Source organism: Melitaea cinxia, chromosome 12, assembly GCF_905220565.1.
Source record: "Melitaea cinxia chromosome 12, ilMelCinx1.1, whole genome shotgun sequence".
Classification (NCBI taxonomy): Eukaryota; Metazoa; Arthropoda; class Insecta; order Lepidoptera; family Nymphalidae; genus Melitaea; species Melitaea cinxia.
In genome coordinates, this window is record NC_059405.1 from 3484079 (window position 1) to 3502914 (window position 18836).

The following is an 18836-nucleotide window of genomic DNA, read 5'->3' on the forward strand; positions in this document are numbered from 1 at the left end:
ACTCCGATTCCAATATAAAATGTCCCTCGAATTTGAGCTCCATCTTAAAAACTGTAAGTGTGTTATAAATAATCATATAAGTTCAAATCTGTAGAAAACTATACTTTACATATTTTATGATACATTATATTTATAAAATAAAGATAAAAAACACGATATTAAAAAAGACTGGCTTATGCTACTGAGAATTTATGGATACACCTTAACCTTAAGAGAATTTTGAGACAGCCTTTAACTTATCTAAATAAACATTTATATCAAAATAAACTATAAGCTTATTTGATTTCATTCAGAGTCGAATTTGTGAATGGAGTGAAGACAATTTTGTTCTATAGGACGTTTTAACGTTTGTTTTCTTTTCTCGTGTGAAGAAATCTACCTCTTTTTAAGATACCTCATGCGACACCTGTTTTGATTTAATCACTCTCTTCACAGTCTACCAAATCCTCTCTTAAGTTCTATTTTAAAACTAGGTTCAACTTATCAGTTCAAGTTTCAACTTGTCAGATCTAAGTATTATTCGTATGTTTTCATAAGAATCAGGCTAGCGCAAGTGTTTTATCAGATAATTCGCGTATTCAATCACCACACAGCTGGCGGCTTGCTCAGTTTTCGTGTTTTGAAATTACAATGAATTTATTGCAAATATTATTTAAGTGTAATATTATTCTTTGAATATTTTTCAATCGAAAATTACGATTCATTTAAGACTAAATTGCTTATGACATTTAAATATAATTTAAGTTAATTCGAGTTTTTTGTGGAGGTTATTATAAAGAACAAAAGTTCAACGCCAACGTTAGGACTTAAAAATCTATAAATAGTAGGAGATCCAAACTAGAGACGAACTTTACCCATCTGCTTGAAGGATGAAAATTGTTGCATATTTATTTTTTAACCGACTTCAAAAAAGGAGGAGGTTACTCAATTCGACCGTATCCTAAAGAAACCGAGGGAAACCTTCGAAAATCGTAATGACGACTTGTGCGTTTGTTAATTTTTTTCGTTTAGTTACGTTGTATTACTTGTCGATGTCATTGAAGTCGGTTTTTTTCATTTGCGAGCAAACATAACTATAGTATATTAGAAAAATAATCGCGAAAAGTTTGACTAAATTTTTTTGGCTAGGCTTATATTTAATATTAAATAGAAAAAAAAATATTTAAAAATATACCCAGGAGTTTAAAGAGAGAGAGAGAGAGAGAGAGAGAGAGAGAGAGAGAGAGAGAGAGAGAGAGAGTTAAAAAAGAGAGGAGTTTAAAGAAAGTTTTTAGAAGAACAAATTTAATACCTACCGACAGTATGAACCCTGTAGAAATCGCAAACTTCGGATTGTTTATTATTTTCCTACCGGGTTGGCAGGTATAAGCAGGTATATTAGTATATTAGTTACTTTCACCCAGATGTTTACTAAATAAATCTTACATAGAAATGAGCGCTGTTTCATTGCGAATACGATGACGTAGGGTTGCCTTTTAGGAGTCTGGATTGAATGACGGTTGACGAATATAATATACCTTAGTTCGTTTTCCAACCAACCCTATCGCGATTAATCTTTAAAAATACTAGTAAGTTAGCAAAATATTTTTTTTTCAATAAGTAGATTGTGAAGATTATGTCCAGTTCAGATTTTAGGGTAAAATTTATTGCTATTATTAAGTTAAAAAAAAAAAAAAAACTTTTTACTAATTTCTTGCTGAGGATTAAGGATACATCCTTATGTAGACTATTAATTCGTGTGTTTATACTAATTCAAAATTGTTGTTTAAGACATTATACTATTCATTAATGACATCGATGTTAAATTATTAGAGAAGTGTCTGATAATTCAATGATGCTTGAGGAAGGTATAAATACGATTATAGGTTTAGTAATATATGCAGTAAATAATGTGCTGTTTCGTCATAAAATCAGTGATTATAAGAATACTGTATGCTGAACTTCCTTGTATAATTTCTAATACTTGTGATCTACATGTGAAGTCTATAAATTAACCGTAACTTTATAGACAAAATGATATTTGACAATTTTTTCTCTCAATAGTTGTTTGTTTTTATATTGATTCGGATTCACTAAATACGCGACTACACATATATATTAAATTTATTCCTTGGTCACTTAACGTCCTACGCTAAACTAAAAGGAGACTTATTCATTTCATTTAAAAGAGATTCGAAAATACTACCTGTTTGTGGCGTTTAAGCTTGTAAGCGGAGGGACTAATTCCATCCATGTTATTTACGTTTATAGGTACTGAAAAATCTGTTTAAGCGCTTAAAAAATTTCTCTTTTTGTCTTATGTCGGAATCCTGTAATCGTGAAAACAATTACGAAATAGGAATTTTAAGAAATTGACGTAAATGAACGTTCTTTACGTTACCTTTGTGTTGTCATAGAGTATGTAATTTTTTAACCCACTTCAAAAAAAGGGATGGTGTTAAATTCGACTGCATTTTTAAATATTTGTTTCCTCATCTGGGTCTACCGATTTAGATGATTATTTTTTAATCTAAATAAAACTAGTGCTTATCGTGTGGTCCCTTTCGATCCAGATCTGACGATTACTTTTGAGTTATGTCTAAAAATGCGTATTTTATTGACTATATTTATCAACTACCTACGTTGCTAAAAATTATAAGCCGCTAGTAAACAAAAATATATAGAGCACATATGTCATTTTGTATTATGATCTATAATTTAGTATTCCAATTCATTATTAAAAATCATTTAATTCTTAACAATAAATGTCTCGAAATCTACCTTAATCGCCTGCCTTATACAAACGTGTCATGGTTCTCCGTACGCTTGTATCAAATTTCTGAAAGAATCTGAGTGTTATTCAGTGTGTACATTATCTCAAAATATAAATTAAAAAAAAATTATTGTGTTTTTATGAAACAATCTGAGTGTTATTCAGTGTGTACATCATCTCAAAGTATAAATTAAAAAAAAGTGTTTTGTGCAACTGAAAGTTTCTATTGTATTTAATAAAATAAATCCCAAACGCACTTTTTGTCTTTGTAAATTAGATACAGAAATTTACTGTTATTATTATTTCGTTTTTATAAAATATCCAAGGATTCTAAAATGTAATCCATTTTAGCGCTAACCATAAAGTCTTCTTAAAGGGATTCGTGCTTAAGTATTTTTGTGAAAGACAATCTTTAGTTCACGGGAATTTTATTTCGCGTCGTCTCAGTATATGTAATTGAAACAAAATCATTTGCATTTATACTAAAAATACATATTAATAACAATATTAATCATAGTTCTAAATGTAAAAATGTTGATTGAAAAAGATTTGTTTACATAATATACGCAAACGTTAAATTACGTACATTGATACTAATCATGTAATTGTAAGGTTAATGACCGCTTATGATAAAATATTGCACAGTAACAAACACACTAACTGTTCCGATTACGAGCCATATTATTTCGCTTGGAATATTTTTTTCCTTAGAAAATTAATGACTAATCACTTGCACAAAATGCAAGATTATGTTATTGTTAAGTAATGGTCATATCATATCGGTTGGCCTATTTTACTTCCTTCGTAGTAACTGCGCGAAAACCTGCATTAATCTTAAGATTTCTTTGTACATTTTCGTAACAGTTTTCCTCATATTTTAGGATTTTATACAAAAAGGGTACTATAACGGTACCCATAATACGGGTACAAAGATTCTACTGACCCTCCGTCTCTTTTGTAACAAGGCTATGTTTAGAACTGTAATAGGAAGACGATTTAAATTTTCACAGTTTTTATATTTTAATGGGGCATTCTACGACGATGTGATAGTGATAAATAAGTAAATAATTTAAAAAGTTTATCTAAATCTATAGTAAATTAAGTAACTAAAGGTTTCCAGTGCTTAAAAAAGTACACATAAGTAGAAATCATATATATGAATAAAGTTGGAAGGGCGAACTATTCTGTATAAGATATTTCTACTAGAGTAAACTATATTACGGTGGTAAAAACGATGTTACCACAGGACACAGTAGCGCAAGAGTGATAAAGTAATAAAACGATGAAAAAGATTAATAATAATAACAAAGCTATAGCTAGCTTGTTTTATAATTCATACATTTAAAATTAGTAATATAGGTACAATTATAATTATAATATTAAAAGCGAATACGAATAGCTTCGAACGCTTTTGGAAGAGTGAGGTGTAAAATTATTATTATAATAAACTAGCTTCTGCCTGCGAATTCATCCGCGTGGAATAGTCACTTGGGCTAACGCTAATTTTAACTATTTACGCAGCGCACGTAGCGGAAGCTCTCAGGAGATTTTGAAACATTCTTCATTGGTGCTCCGATCCTATTGGTCTTAGCGTAATGATATATAGCTTTCCTTGAAAAATGGGCTATCTAATACTGAAAGAATTTTTCAAATTGGACCAGTAGTTCCTGACATTAGCGCGTTTAAACAAACAAACTCTTCAGTTTTATAATATTAGTATAGATTCAAAATTGGCTTGCATTCGACGAAGAAAATACCTATATTTTATGACGATAAAATATAGGTATTTTATTTAACATATAATTTTTATCATACTATCGTATATATTTGCTGCAATAAAAGGTCCTTTGTAACAAATACAAATAACAACGAATGTTGAGTACTGTTTGTTTAATAACCAGCACTTAAACAGCTTTATTTCAGACTAAAAAAGTAATAAAAACCAGAACAAACGCGAGTAAAACTTTTGTTGAGAGGGCTTAGAATAATAAATTTGCTATTTACTATTTTATTTAAACGCGAGCCTTTGTTCTTCATCCGATTACGCGTAAAAAAAAGATATATATTTTAAGTGTAAAATTAGAATTATTTAAAGTATTGTTAACGACGAGTTAGAAATGGTTAAGTAGATGCGGAGTAAATTTTTGTCTCTGAGAAAAGGGTGTGATCCTATAAGGGTATATATTAGAGCCGCTTTTTTTTCATTATTTCGAACGAAACTCTAAAAAAGAAAATTTAAGACGATTAAACCAACCGTTCTTCGTTTCGACAGGGTATTGCAAACATGTGTTCCCGTTGAGATATTGGAACTTCCCTCTTTTATAGGAACGTAAAAATAAGAACATCGTCGTTTTCTTGTAAATAGTGTGCTATAAAAACCTTTAGAATGTTATTTTCATAGTAAAAACTGCCCAAGCCTGAAGTACTTCGTTGATATCGAAAAACAATGAAATTACCTGTCATTCAATTTTACGTATCTATCCTTTGCATAACAATCGACCCGGAATCGATTTTGTTCAGAATTATGGTTATGTGTGACCAAATTTTTTACTGTCATTTTCACATTCGTACTTTTAACCAATGGGTAGTTTCATCTATATATATATATCTAATATATAAAATTCTCAAGGTAGTCCACAATTTTTTTTTAATTTTTAGATAAATTATTTATTTTTTATTTTATTATAATTTGGTGTTGAAAAATACATACAATCCTAAATTTTCACCCTTCTACCACCAACCCCTATTTTTAAATAGCGTTTAGCGACAAGACAACGTTTGCCGAGTCAGATGAATGTTTGTTCAGAAAAATGAATGTTTGACTATATGTCCTTTATAGTATCATAAACTATGCATTTGATCATGTCATGATCTTCAGCAAAGGGTTGTGCATGACCCCACAAAGGCTTCTAAGTTGGTACGACCAAAAAAAAAACTAATAAAGCGTAGCAAGGCGCGCAAGGTACAGCTAGCTTATATTATAAATGTTAATAGTATCTATTATTTTCAATGTTTTTTAATTTATTAACACATGATGCAAGAGTTTCCATTTATAATTGTAGGAATACAAAATCTTATTTTCATATAAAGTTATTTAATTTCAGGGCTTAAACGTAGACAAGCGGACTCTTGTAAGCACGGAAAGGAAACAACAAACATTTTCGGATAGATCTCAGCTAAAGTATGCAAGGAGACTTGTCGTCAAACTTGGTAGTGCTGTCATTACAAGGGAAGACGGTAATGGTCTGGCTTTAGGACGATTATCTTCAATAATCGAACAGGTAAAGAAATGTTCATGTATTGTATTATTAGATAATATTATCTATACCGTTATAGCATACTAAGTTTTAAGCAATCATATGAAAACGAAAAGGAAGAACTACTTTTGTAAATGTCATATGACCTAACAATCTGGAGCAGGATACTGGAAAAGTATCTCGACCTGATTGAGTAAGGTGAACAGAGCTCCTAGAGAGGGTCAGGAAGGTCCGCAACGTGCTTGCGATGCTATGAATGGCAAGGATTCATAGGATTTCCGTTTGCATCATACAAACCTGTATGCTTGAACAAATTGTAATTTTAATAATCATGAGTTAAACAAAACTTATGAAGATAAATAAATTAGAATATTATGTCCAGGTAGCAGAATGTCACCACGAGGGCCGAGAATGTATAATGGTGACCAGCGGCGCCGTCGCCTTTGGAAGACAAAAGTTAACTCAAGAACTGCTCATGTCCTTGTCTATGAGGGAAACGCTCTCACCCAGTGATCACACTCGTGAGGTAATTTTTACTTTTTATAATTTATTCAAATATTATTTTCTCAATTATTTTTAATTTAAGTCCAGCTAAAATGACATTTTTATTTTAGTTTCCTAGAAATATTTTGATGTAGTCTTAGGCAAATAAAAAAACAATCTTATATTCAATTTTGCAATTAGAATTTATTCTAATTCACAAATGCCAAGCATTACGATGTCCGTAACGTAAGCGTGAACCCATAAGCTGTACCCCCAACCTATACCATTGTAAAATATCATCATTTTGATCCCAAGGCTCAGTTGAAAGTGCAACAAGTAACTCAATTAAGCGAACTTGACCAGTTACCACTTAGTAATTGATTAATAATCTGGTCTCAACATCTAAATAATATGTTCTCATATGATGGCTTGCTGCTTTTGTCTTTATTGTTTGAATTAGTCTATATTACTGATTAAAAAACTGATATATTACTGATAGTTTTTTTTAACTTACATAAATGCTATGTCATTCCAGGATGCGGGAAGTATCTTGGACCCTCGTGCCGCGGCAGCAGTTGGTCAGTCTGAGCTAATGTCAATGTATGACGCGATGTTCTCTCAATACAATGTTAAAATTGCTCAGGTATGTTTGTCTATGTAATGATAAGTTTCATATTAGCTTCGTCAACCATATTCGTCTTAGACTTGGTTAAAAACGCTCAGGTATGTTTAATGATACATATAATAAAACTTTTCATACAAAGTTTTACCTATCCATTTCATTTCCAATGTTGTCAGATATTTGGTTAATTGTTTGGTCGGAAGAGTTGGTTGGCTAGTTGATTGGATGGTTTGACAATTGGTTGATGTGGATTTTTTTTCTTAGAAAATAAAATGTACGATAAGAATTGTTAATTAAGTTTGGACATTATAAAATTTAGTTAATTGAATCTCAAATACTAAAGGCTATATAAATTTTTATTGGAGTTGACAATTTTCTTAAACGTAATGTTCTTAATTTTTATTTTCTTATTATAAAAAACAATTTCGTCATTTTTATAATCTTCACAAAAATGCAATGTAGTGAGAATATTTTCACCTTTATTAAATTGAAATTGATACAACCATTTCGAGCTATATTTTTTAACAGCTAAACTAAAAATAACGAATTAAAACAGGTCCTAGTAACAAAACCAGACTTCTATAACGAAGAAACTAGAAAAAATTTATTCTGCACACTGTCTGAGCTGATATCCTTGAACATCGTTCCAATAGTAAACACTAATGACGCTGTTAGCCCCCCCATGTACATACACGATGACACCGTTGTACCGGGAACTGGTAAAAAGGTAAGTTTTTTCACTTGATTTTATGAATTTAGACTTATACCAGATTAGTTTTTGAACATATACATATTCAGGAGATAGCTCGATAAATCTACATGTAAATGGGGTCTGCCTCTATTGAACCTTTAAGTATCAAAATAAATCTAAAATGTTTGAGTTCTTCATCAGAGTTATACCATCGATTAAATTATTATAATATTTACTTTTATATCTCCTATTCATACTTAATAACATAAAATCATTTCGAAACTGTAGTAGGTTGTATCAGAAATGTAGTAGTGTAGGTTGTATCAGAAAATGAGAAAACTTCGTAGTCACTATTTTAGGTTATCGATAAAAATCTAATCAAGTAACATACCTAGTATAAATGGAATCTACTATACCATATTATCTAAAACAGCACTATTGTTCTGGACAGATTTATATTATGGTTACGACGGGAAGCTTTTGCGGGTTATGGCTTTGTGCCATTTTGTGGTACAGTACTAAATGTATCAGTGTATTAGGATTATTTGTTGCTATTCTATTGTATTGGTGCAATAAAATTTACATGTTAGTGGAATGTTCTAGGCATTTATACTGACGCTAGTTTCGTGTGTCCACGAAGCGTTTAGTTAATATTATTTATTTTTATTGAAAATAATTAAATTATGATTGAAAATAATTAAATTATGATTTTTAATAAACTCTGTCGTACGTGAAAACTTTGAACATAAAGAGCGTTATTTCTTTCTCATCTTAATTATTTAAGTATAATAATCAAAAATACTTAATTCAAATAGGGTACAAAAGTACTTTAATAAAACTTATATAATCGTCGTCTTACGAATTAAAATTGTATTTATTTTTAATTAATTAATAATGGTTAAGGTAAAGCTGGAAATTTTTTATAAACAGAGGAAGAAAATTATTAAAAAAAAGTGCCTTAAGTAAATTTTTTCGGTTCATTTTACTTTCTTCAGTACTAATACTGAACTGAACAGAATTGAAAGAGCATGTAAACGTCCCATTTTTAGTCGAAGGCCTCACCATAAAAATATAGTTTGGAGTTAAATCTGCCACTTCTCTCCTACATGGAAGTATATTGGCAGGCCAATAATAATTTATTCAACATAAAGTAAAGATCTCTCAAACGATAACATAGAGAATCTACGGATCATGCCACAGAGGGGAACGGAAGACGCCCTCTACGATCTCGTCGAGCATATCAGGCAGGAAATTAAGTCCAAGAAGATAGTACTTCTGGTATCGCTTGACATAGAGGGCGCTTTCGACAATGCATGGTGGCCGGCTCTCAAAAAACAGCTAGTGGACAAGCATTGCCCGAGAAACCTATACGCTATGGTCGCCTCATACCTCCAGGACCGAAAGGTCATCGTAAATTACGCCAGAGCGACCAGTGAAAAGGAGACCACGAAGGGTTGTGTCCAAGGATCCATTGGCGGGCCGACCTTCTGGAACCTCATACTGGATTCGCTTCTGAGAGAGATCAGCGCGATGGGGGTATACTGCCAGGCCTTTGCGGACGACGTTGTCCTCGTTTTCTCCAGCCAAAAAACCAGCAACCTACAGACCTCAGCCGAAACCACCTTAGCGGCCGTACAAGAGTGGGGTATACGTAACAAGCTGAGCTTCGCCGCGCACAAAACCAACGCGATGGTGCTCACTAAAAAACTCAAATACGACACCCCCATAATCCATATGTCCGGCACTCGACTGAGGCTTGTAGATGAAATAAAACTGCTGGGGCTCATTTTGGACTCGAAGCTCACTTTCAACGCGCACGTATCCGCCGTGTGTAAAAAAGCGGCGGACATCTATAAACAGCTCGCGCGCGCGGCGAGAGTGAGTTGGGGTCTGAATGGGGAGATCGTACGGATCATATATGTGGCGGTGATAGAGCCCATCGTTCTGTACGCAGCGAGCGTATGGTCCCCTGCAGCAGAAAAACTGTCGATAAGAAAGCAGCTAGACTCACTGCAGAGAGGATTTGCACAAAAAATGTGCAGGGCGTACAGAACGGTGTCTCTGACATCGGCACTAGTCCTCACTGGCTTGCTCCCGTTAGACCTTCGCGTCCGAGAGGCGGCCATACTATTCAAAACCAAAAAAGGTCACAGCACGGATCTTCTTCCACCGGGAAGAGAGCTAGAGCGCAGGGTGGGACCAATGCAAAATCCCCACCCTTCCCTACTCATGACAACAGAGTACGAGCGCTTAGAGAATCTGAACCCCGAAGTCCTTGAAGAACACAACATCGTCGGGCCTTTCATCTTTACCGACGGAAGCAAAATAGAGGGTAAAGTAGGAGCCGCCCTCACATGCTGGGACCAAGGCAGGGAAGTAAGATACTCTACTTTCCGGTTAGAGCCGCACAACACTGTCTTTCAATCGGAGATGTACGCACTCTTCAGAGCCGTGGACATGGCAAAAACCTCAAAGTCATGCTCCATTAACATCTTGAGCGACTCGAGGTCATCTTTAGATCTGCTGAGGAGCCCCTCAGTGACTCACCCTCTGGCCCTGGAAATGAAGAGTCGAATCAGACAGCTCCGGGAGGAGAATAAGACAGTGCGGTTCTTTTGGTTGAGGGCCCATGTTGGAACACCGGGCAATGAGAGAGCGGACGGGTTGGCCAAAAAGGCGGCCTTAACAAAAAAGACGGCACCTGACTACGACAGAGTACCCATCTCGTATGTCAGAAGGCAGATCAGGGAAGAGACTGTCAGGATGTGGCAGGAAAGATATAATTCTTCGGAGACGGGCTCGGTCACGAAAATATTCCTACCGGATGTAAAGACCGCTTGCAGGCTGGTAAGGAAATCGGCACCAACAGCTGTCGACACAAAAATTCTGACCGGCCACGGAGGATTTGCGGCGTATCTCCACAGATTCCACCTCACTGACAGTCCTTCATGTATCTGCGATCCGAATTGTGAGGAGACAGTTCTGCATGTTATACTGGACTGCCCGAGATTCAGTAAGGATAGGTTAGATCTAGAACTCAAACTCCAGATCAAACTTGAGCAGACATCGCTCCATACCATCCTGGAGAGTGAAAAAAACAGAACTGCCTTCCTCACATTCGCGAGAAAGGCCGTCAATATAGCCGCAAAAAGGAACAGCACGACCGCTCCACCACCTGCTGTAATACCCACGCAGAGCGCTAACACCGTCGTCCACGCAACACACACCCAAACACACAACGCACAACTACAAACACAACAAAACTGTGTCCAACAAGCCACTCAGAGAAACAGCTCAACGGCTCCGCGGATTTCTCCTGGCCGCACCCTTCTGGGTCAAATAACAAAGATCATGCCCTCCTCGCTGCAGAAACTGTTCAGGAATAGAGCCGACCAAAACGCACCTCCGCAACCGACCCACAGCGGGATGACACAATCCTCGCTTAGCGAAGGGAACGGAAGCGAAGTAGTGGGAATTAAAACCAGATGCGTGGCTCTGTTCATGGACAGCGAAGTAGAAAGGATGGGAATAAGTTTCTGTCGTTCCGAAGGACGCGATCGGCTGGCGATTTCGCCGGGGCTCGCTTTACTGTTAAAGGGTAGCACGCAAAAGACAAGTATAAAGCGCACTAAAATCACAGCGCTATCGCAAGAACAGAAGGGCGACTCGACCTACCGTCTGGTGCGTTTGAATAACAAATCCATCGTGCTGTTCGAGTGGGGAGAGACGTCCCCCTTTACGCAGTCTAGTGTGTGGCTACGCCGGTTGAGCGAGACCCCCGGTGGAATCCCCAAAAGAATTAGCGTGGATTCGATGAGGGTCGGATATGATAGAGGTGACGTATCTGATAGGTACGGTTGCCTAATGGCCTCCAAGTACAGTGAGGTCATAGTCTACGAAGACAGGGGGGAGGATCTCGGATATCTAAGACCGAAATCCATAACACCAACACCTCCTGCATCTCCGGCCGACGACGAGTCCACGCTCTGCGGCTCGGAGCGCCTACAACAACGGATAGAGACCCAGAAGGTAGAGCGAATTAAGGCAAAGGCCACACCTGAACCTAAGCCGAGCTCGATGCCATTGGCGACCTTTATCCACGCAACCATCTCCCCAAAACCAGGCAAGCTCCCGCATCACCTCTCTCCCAAAAAGGCTGGACAGGGTGAGCGGCAATCGGCGGCGCTGAGCAGGTTCACCAGAGACAATAGTCCGAGGCACCCGGAGGCGTCACCGGCCGCTCGTACTAAGGCCGACATGGGACATGTAACACCGCCGAGACTTCGACCTGCCTCCACACCGCTACAACATGCGGAGAACGCCCTAATCGAGTTCCTGGCGATAATAAAGGCAAACCGCGAGGTAAGCCTGGCCACCTGCAAAAAGATCATGCAGGCCTACCAGTACGATCACCAAAGATTACTGGAGGTGGAACTCGAGGAAGCCGAAGCGGCCATATACAACAGTGAAACCCGACAAATACTCAAGGGCAAGATGTCGGGTAGGTATATGGCAGCATATAACAGCACAGCAAGCTTCGTGAGCGCAGTCGAGTCGGAGGGGAATGACGAGGAGCCACAAGCCTTCGAAACACCTGAAGGGGACCCAGTGGTGGTAGTGGCCAGATGCACGAAAGTAATGCTGGGGGACCGGATGCTACGGATGGCGAAAACCATCTCGGGCGACCGGGACGGCTTACCGACCGTGCCCTGGGGACTACCATCACTGGAGTGGATAAACGGGGTACCGGGATGCGGCAAGACAACTCGCATAGTCGGGGACTTCGATGAGGACACGGAGGTCGTGATTACGACCACAGTCGAGGCGGCCAAAGACTTAAAAGAAAAACTGGCGCACCGCTACGGCAACAAAGCCAAGCAAAAGGTGCGCACTATGGCCTCCGTTCTAGTTAATGGGTTCAACGAGGGCTCAAAAATCAACCGCCTAACGGTGGACGAGGCCCTCATGAACCACTTCGGAGCCATAGTAATGGCCGCCCGACTATCGGGAGCTCAGAAGGTAGTCCTTATCGGAGACATAAACCAGCTGCCGTACATCGACAGGGACAACCTGTTCGAAATGCGGTACTGTAGACCAACCCGGATAACAACCATCTCGTGCGAGTTGTCATGCACGCATCGAAATCCCAAAGACGTAGCCCTTGCCATCAGCGAAGTTTATAAAGACGTATACAGCTCAAGCCCAAAGATCCGATCTTTGCGAGTGGAGAGCCTCACGGGCGCGCGTATTCCTGCAAGAAGAGACCGAACCTTATACCTGGTCTTTACGCAAGAGGAGAAGAGGTTGCTGACTGACCAGGGATACGGATCCGGGGAGGGATCGCGCGTCTTAACCATCCACGAGGCGCAGGGCCAGACCTACGAGGACGTCATTGTCCTCCAGACGAAGGCGAGGAGGCTCAGGATCCACGACAGCGTTTCGCACGCTGTAGTCGCGGTGACTAGACACACCAACACCTGTGTCTATTACACCGACGACCGTGACGACGCAATTGGTCGCTTTGTGGCGAGGGCAGCGGAGACCGCGGATAAGAAAATACTCGAGCACAGTCTCAAGATGGCGATTCATCACAGAGATGCCGCCGTCACTGAGAGTGTGCTCGACATGTTGAAAACTATTGACGTGTGAAGACACTTGTTGAATAAATAAATAGTGTGTATATAAACATAAGTACTAAGTGCTAAATTAAATACGATTAATTATATAAATATAAATAATAATTACTAAATTAAATAGGATTAATTACATATAACATAACGTGTACAAATTATTTATACTTAACATGTGTAACAAATTAATTAAGATTAATTATATAATATTAATTTAAAAAAAAATACATATATGGTGATAAATATATAAGAATATATATAAAAAAGAAACAAAAAATGAAAAAAAAAAAAAAACTTACTAACAGTAACCTAGGCTAAGTGTATATTGTAAGTAGGCCAGTAGGCCATAAGTGTATATATAAGGTAACTAGGAAATAAGTGTACATATATGATAACTAGCATATAAGTGTAAATATAAACTTAGATAATAAAAATAACAGTATAAATACAAAAATTTCAAGAAATGTACACAGCTTCTACCCCTGGACAATTGTAAGATAAAAGTGAAGAAAAGGAAAAAGTAATAATAAATAGTAGTAATTATATATATAAGTAAATTAAGATAGCATAACTTTAAATTTTGGTCGGTGGACTCACGTAGGATTAGTGATACTAAGCTTAGTTTAATTAGTCTCTAAGTTGCATATGTAGGTGCCAAGTTATCGAGAGTAACAAACAAATAATTGGAATAACAAGAGCACGGGCATTATAAGCCCGTGGATATATATCGTTAAAAAAAAAAAAAAAAAAAAAAAAAAACATAGAGAATCATCCCGACGATATAGATGATAGGATTAATGCCTTTACTACTAGACTCACATATTTCTAAATTTGATAGGGTATAGGTATAAAAGACAATGACAGTCTATCAGCATTGCTTGCGGCTGAGATACAATCAGATCTACTCATCATGATGTCTGATGTTGATGGTATCTATAACAAACCACCATGGGAGGATGGAGCTCGAATGATACATACTTATACTTCTAAGGAACGAGATCAAGTGCAATTTGGACAGAAGTCTAAGGTTAGTACTATTGGATAGGAATGAGACTTATTTTAATTGATAATACTAGCAAAAGAGATCATCACCATCGCTTCAACCTTTCGCAGTCCACTGCTGGATCTAGGCCTCCACAAGTACGTGCCAAAAATGGCGTGGACTCATGTGTGTTGTTTGTGTAAAAAAAAATATAGAAGAGGAACTCAAAAGAAATAAAGTATATCTAAAACTTAATTTTAAATGTTACACATTTGCAATATCAGTGAAGTAATAAATTTTCTTCTTACTTAAATAATAGAAGAATGAATGAATGTGACGATTAATAATAATAATGCAGAATAAAGAAAGTTGTGAACCATCCCACAAAAATAAATAATAAAAATGTAATACTGAACGTGGTCTATGTACTAAAATAGACGATCTTTGTATTTTTGATTATTAATAATATTCAGATTAATGAAATAATTTTTGTGGGTATTATGATTTTTTATTTATGATTATTGAATCATTTTTATTTACTACTTACTGAAAATGAATCCCAGGATGAATAGATTTACTGAAGATAACTTATTTAGTCTAAATTGTTCATATTCCAATACATTAATCAATTACGGGTCTTTATCTATCATGAAATCGGAGGCAACATTAACCTATTATGTGAAATTAATTTCACGGTTCAAAGATTTAGTTGAAAGTTTTCATTACCAGGTAGGTACAGGCGGTATGGATTCAAAGGTAAATGCAGCGACATGGGCGATGGCGAGGGGGGTCAGTGTGGTCATATGCAATGGAATGCAGGAAAAAGCCATCAAGACTATCATCAGTGGAAGGAAAGTTGGTACATTCTTCACTGACTGCCCAACCGTTTCGACAACTTCCGTTGATGTTATGGCTGAAAATGGTAAGCAAATTTTTCTTTAACTAAAGATAGGATTTATCCTACCTACATTGGGTTGTCTGAAAGAAATGACTGAACAGCTGTAAAGTCATCCATTGTGCTACACAATCTGTAACTTTTTAAGACTATGTTAGATAATGTATTTGTGGTTTACAACCAGCTGTATTATTAAATTTTCAAATTTAATTTCTTTATTATAAATATTTAGTAATTTTATTATATAGTGCCTATACATATATGACTATTTCATGTATGAAAGAAACAATAATATCACTTAAAAAAAATATCCAAGGTATTTTCATATATTACTGTGTCATGTTGTAAAACTATATATATTTGGTTCCAGCCCGGTCAGGCAGTAGAACTTTACAGAAACTCACACCAGCGGAAAGAGCATCAGCCATTCATTCATTAGCAGATCTTCTACTCGACAAAAAAGACTTAATTTTAGAGGCAAATGCAAAAGATTTAGAGGAAGCGACGAAAAATGGCCTTGAAACGCCATTACTTAACAGATTATCACTGAGTCCAGGAAAGCTCAAAACTTTATCTATAGGTCTGAAACAAATAGCCGATTCTAGCTACGAAAATGTTGGCAGGGTTTTGAGAAAGACCAAACTAGCCGAAAATTTGATACTTCAAGAAGTAACCGTACCTATTGGAGTTCTGTTGGTTATATTTGAATCTAGACCAGATTCTTTACCACAAGTAGCTGCTTTAGCAATGGCTTCGGCTAATGGTTTACTATTAAAAGGCGGGAAGGAAGCAGCCCATTCTAACAAAACTCTAATGGGATTAGTCAAGGAATCCTTACAAACAGTAGGAGCACAGGACGCTATAGCATTAGTATCAACAAGGGAGGAAATAAGCGATTTATTATCAATGGAAAAACACATAGATCTGATAATTCCCCGAGGGTCATCAGATTTAGTTAGGAGTATACAAAAACAATCTCAACACATTCCAGTACTCGGTCACGCGGAGGGAGTGTGTCATGTTTATCTAGATAAGGACGCAGATCCAGTTAAAGCTTTGAAAATAGTACGTGACGCGAAATGTGACTATCCAGCGGCTTGTAATGCTATGGAAACTTTATTGATTCATGAAGATCATTTGACTGGAAACTTGTTCACGGAAGTTTGTAACATGTTGAAAAATGAAGGTGTTAAGATACACGCGGGGCCAAGATTGGCCTCTCAGTTAACATTTGGTCCACCAGCGGCTAGGTCTATGAGACACGAGTACGGAGATCTCGAGTGTTGTATAGAAATTGTCAAGAATTTGGACGAAGCTGTTGACCATATTCATAAATTTGGAAGCTCTCATACAGATGTTATTGTAACGGAAGATTGTAAGTGATATTTTTTAAATTAATTTAATATTGTATAATTTAAAGGCTGTGGGTTACTTTTAGCTTAAAATTTCTAATGAAAGTGACACATCACATATTTAGTAACACAAAATGAAAATTAAAAATTTTCTTCTATTTCTTTTACTATATAGTTTATTTAATGTTATTAATTTCTTTCATCTATTAAGTTTACCGAAATAATAGTATGAGCTATGAACGAGTTAATGATAAAGCTACTATTATTTAGTAAAAAAAATGCATGACTTGGCAATAATTTACATTGTCAAGAGAAAATAAAATGTAGTACCTACAGAAATAATGTTGTTGCGAAATAAATAGCGTCAGTGGGGAAGTATGAAAAAATAAGTTGGAATTTCAAATGATGTCAAAACTAGTAATATTACGCACTAATAAAAGACATGGCAACTGCGATCAAGGTCATGACTACAGTACCTAGTATTGAAATAATTTAAGCGTTTTACAACAGATAACACAGCGAAGCAGTTCCTAAACGCAGTGGACAGTGCATGTGTCTTCCATAACGTATCATCGCGGTTCGCGGATGGGTTCCGGTTCGGGCTTGGAGCTGAAGTTGGAATTTCTACTGCTAGGATACATGCCAGAGGTAAGAAAGAAAATGAAAGAAAGAAAAAAATCTATTTATATCTATTATCTATTATATCTATTTGAGACAAATCATAGGACTCAGTACAATGTAAGACTTAACTGAGGATTCCAACTAGGCAGTTCAATAGGACCATTTTAATATAATATATTTGTCAGTGATAGATACGCCATAGGTACGTGTTTCTTGAAGGTTCCGAAAGGGTTGGTCATCAGAACCTTAGTAATGATAGTTATTTATTAGGGCCAAATCTTGAAAAGTAAAAGGAGAAAAATATAAATTTAAAAAAAAGTAAAAAAAATTAAAAGGATGAATATAAAAAGGTTTTAAAAACATCTCATTTCACACTTTTAGAATCAAATGAATGATATAAGTAAGCCGATATTCGTATAGGCTCAAATAGAAGAAAATAGTACTAAAAATGTTTTTACTTCGATTTCAAATGATATGAAGTCTCTATAAAAATTTTTTTAGGGTAGTATGAAATTGTTCCTTTACTAGTTATATAAAGAGTATTGTTGTATACTATTTTCATTACATTAGTATGTGAAACGTGACCGAAAATAGTTTTGAAAATAAAGTCAACAATTTTGCTAACATTTTTTGAAAACTTTAGTGGAAAAATATATGCAGAACGAAAGCATTGTTAAGCGTGTTTGCAAAAAAAGTCTACTGTGACTATTTTATTATTTGAACTTCTATCTATGCGACTTCGTTCGAGTTAAACATGCAAATGTAATTTAAAACAATTTATATTATTAAATAAACATCATTCACTCATTCATTTATCATTATGGTTTTGAAAATAATATTTTTCTATTCAGGCCCAGTGGGAGTGGAAGGTCTATTGACCACTAAATGGATACTCGAAGGAACGGACCACACTGCGGCGGAATTTAACGAGGGGAAACGAAACTGGGTACACGAAAAATTACCAGTTAATTGACTCATTAGATATATAATTAATATTTTATATGACGCGCGTAGGTTCTTAATAAAATTAATGTAAAACATATATAAATGTATTTAAAAATATATTTTCTCTTAGTCAATACTTAATAAGTAGAAATAAAATAGGGACCCTTTGTTACAACCGCAATTGTACTAAAATGTATTATAATATTACGTTAGACGTATAAAAAAATTTGGCGCCTTTAGTAATAATTGAGTAATTTCCTTTTTTAATATCTAACAGTAGAGAAAAAAAATTAAACTTTCGAAAAAATAAAATTAATGTAAATACTTATTGTATATATTTTCATTTTTTTTTGTTGTTATATAAAAAAATGAACGTTTATGTGCTTATAATTTTATTTTTGAATAAAAAAATAAATAACTATGTTGAAATGTTGTCTTTATTTTAGGGCTCATTCAATTATTACTTAAGCGGAAATTCAGTAATTTTTTAACCCCCCTTGTCAGCGAAAGTCAGCACAACCCTACCCCATCTCTTTTACCCCTTCGCTGTTTACGTAAGACTTGAATGACCCCTTAAAATCAATTCCTAATTTCTTTTAATTAACA

The 18836-nt window shown here is 35.9% G+C and overlaps 1 protein-coding gene across 1 annotated transcript in view; it reads left to right on the forward strand.

Moving 5' to 3' along the window:
• Positions 1-18554, forward strand: part of LOC123658339 (delta-1-pyrroline-5-carboxylate synthase) — a 41161-nt gene extending 22607 nt beyond the window's left edge. Inside the window, exons 2-10 of the mRNA XM_045593774.1 lie at positions 5857-6033; positions 6392-6535; positions 7028-7135; positions 7671-7841; positions 14274-14462; positions 15147-15339; positions 15683-16687; positions 17175-17312; positions 18137-18554. Of these exons, the coding sequence (XP_045449730.1) occupies positions 5857-6033; positions 6392-6535; positions 7028-7135; positions 7671-7841; positions 14274-14462; positions 15147-15339; positions 15683-16687; positions 17175-17312; positions 18137-18258 (2247 nt within the window). The 3' untranslated portion in view covers positions 18259-18554. The remainder of the gene's footprint in view (positions 1-5856; positions 6034-6391; positions 6536-7027; positions 7136-7670; positions 7842-14273; positions 14463-15146; positions 15340-15682; positions 16688-17174; positions 17313-18136) is intronic.
• The last annotated feature ends 282 nt before the right edge of the window (positions 18555-18836 follow it).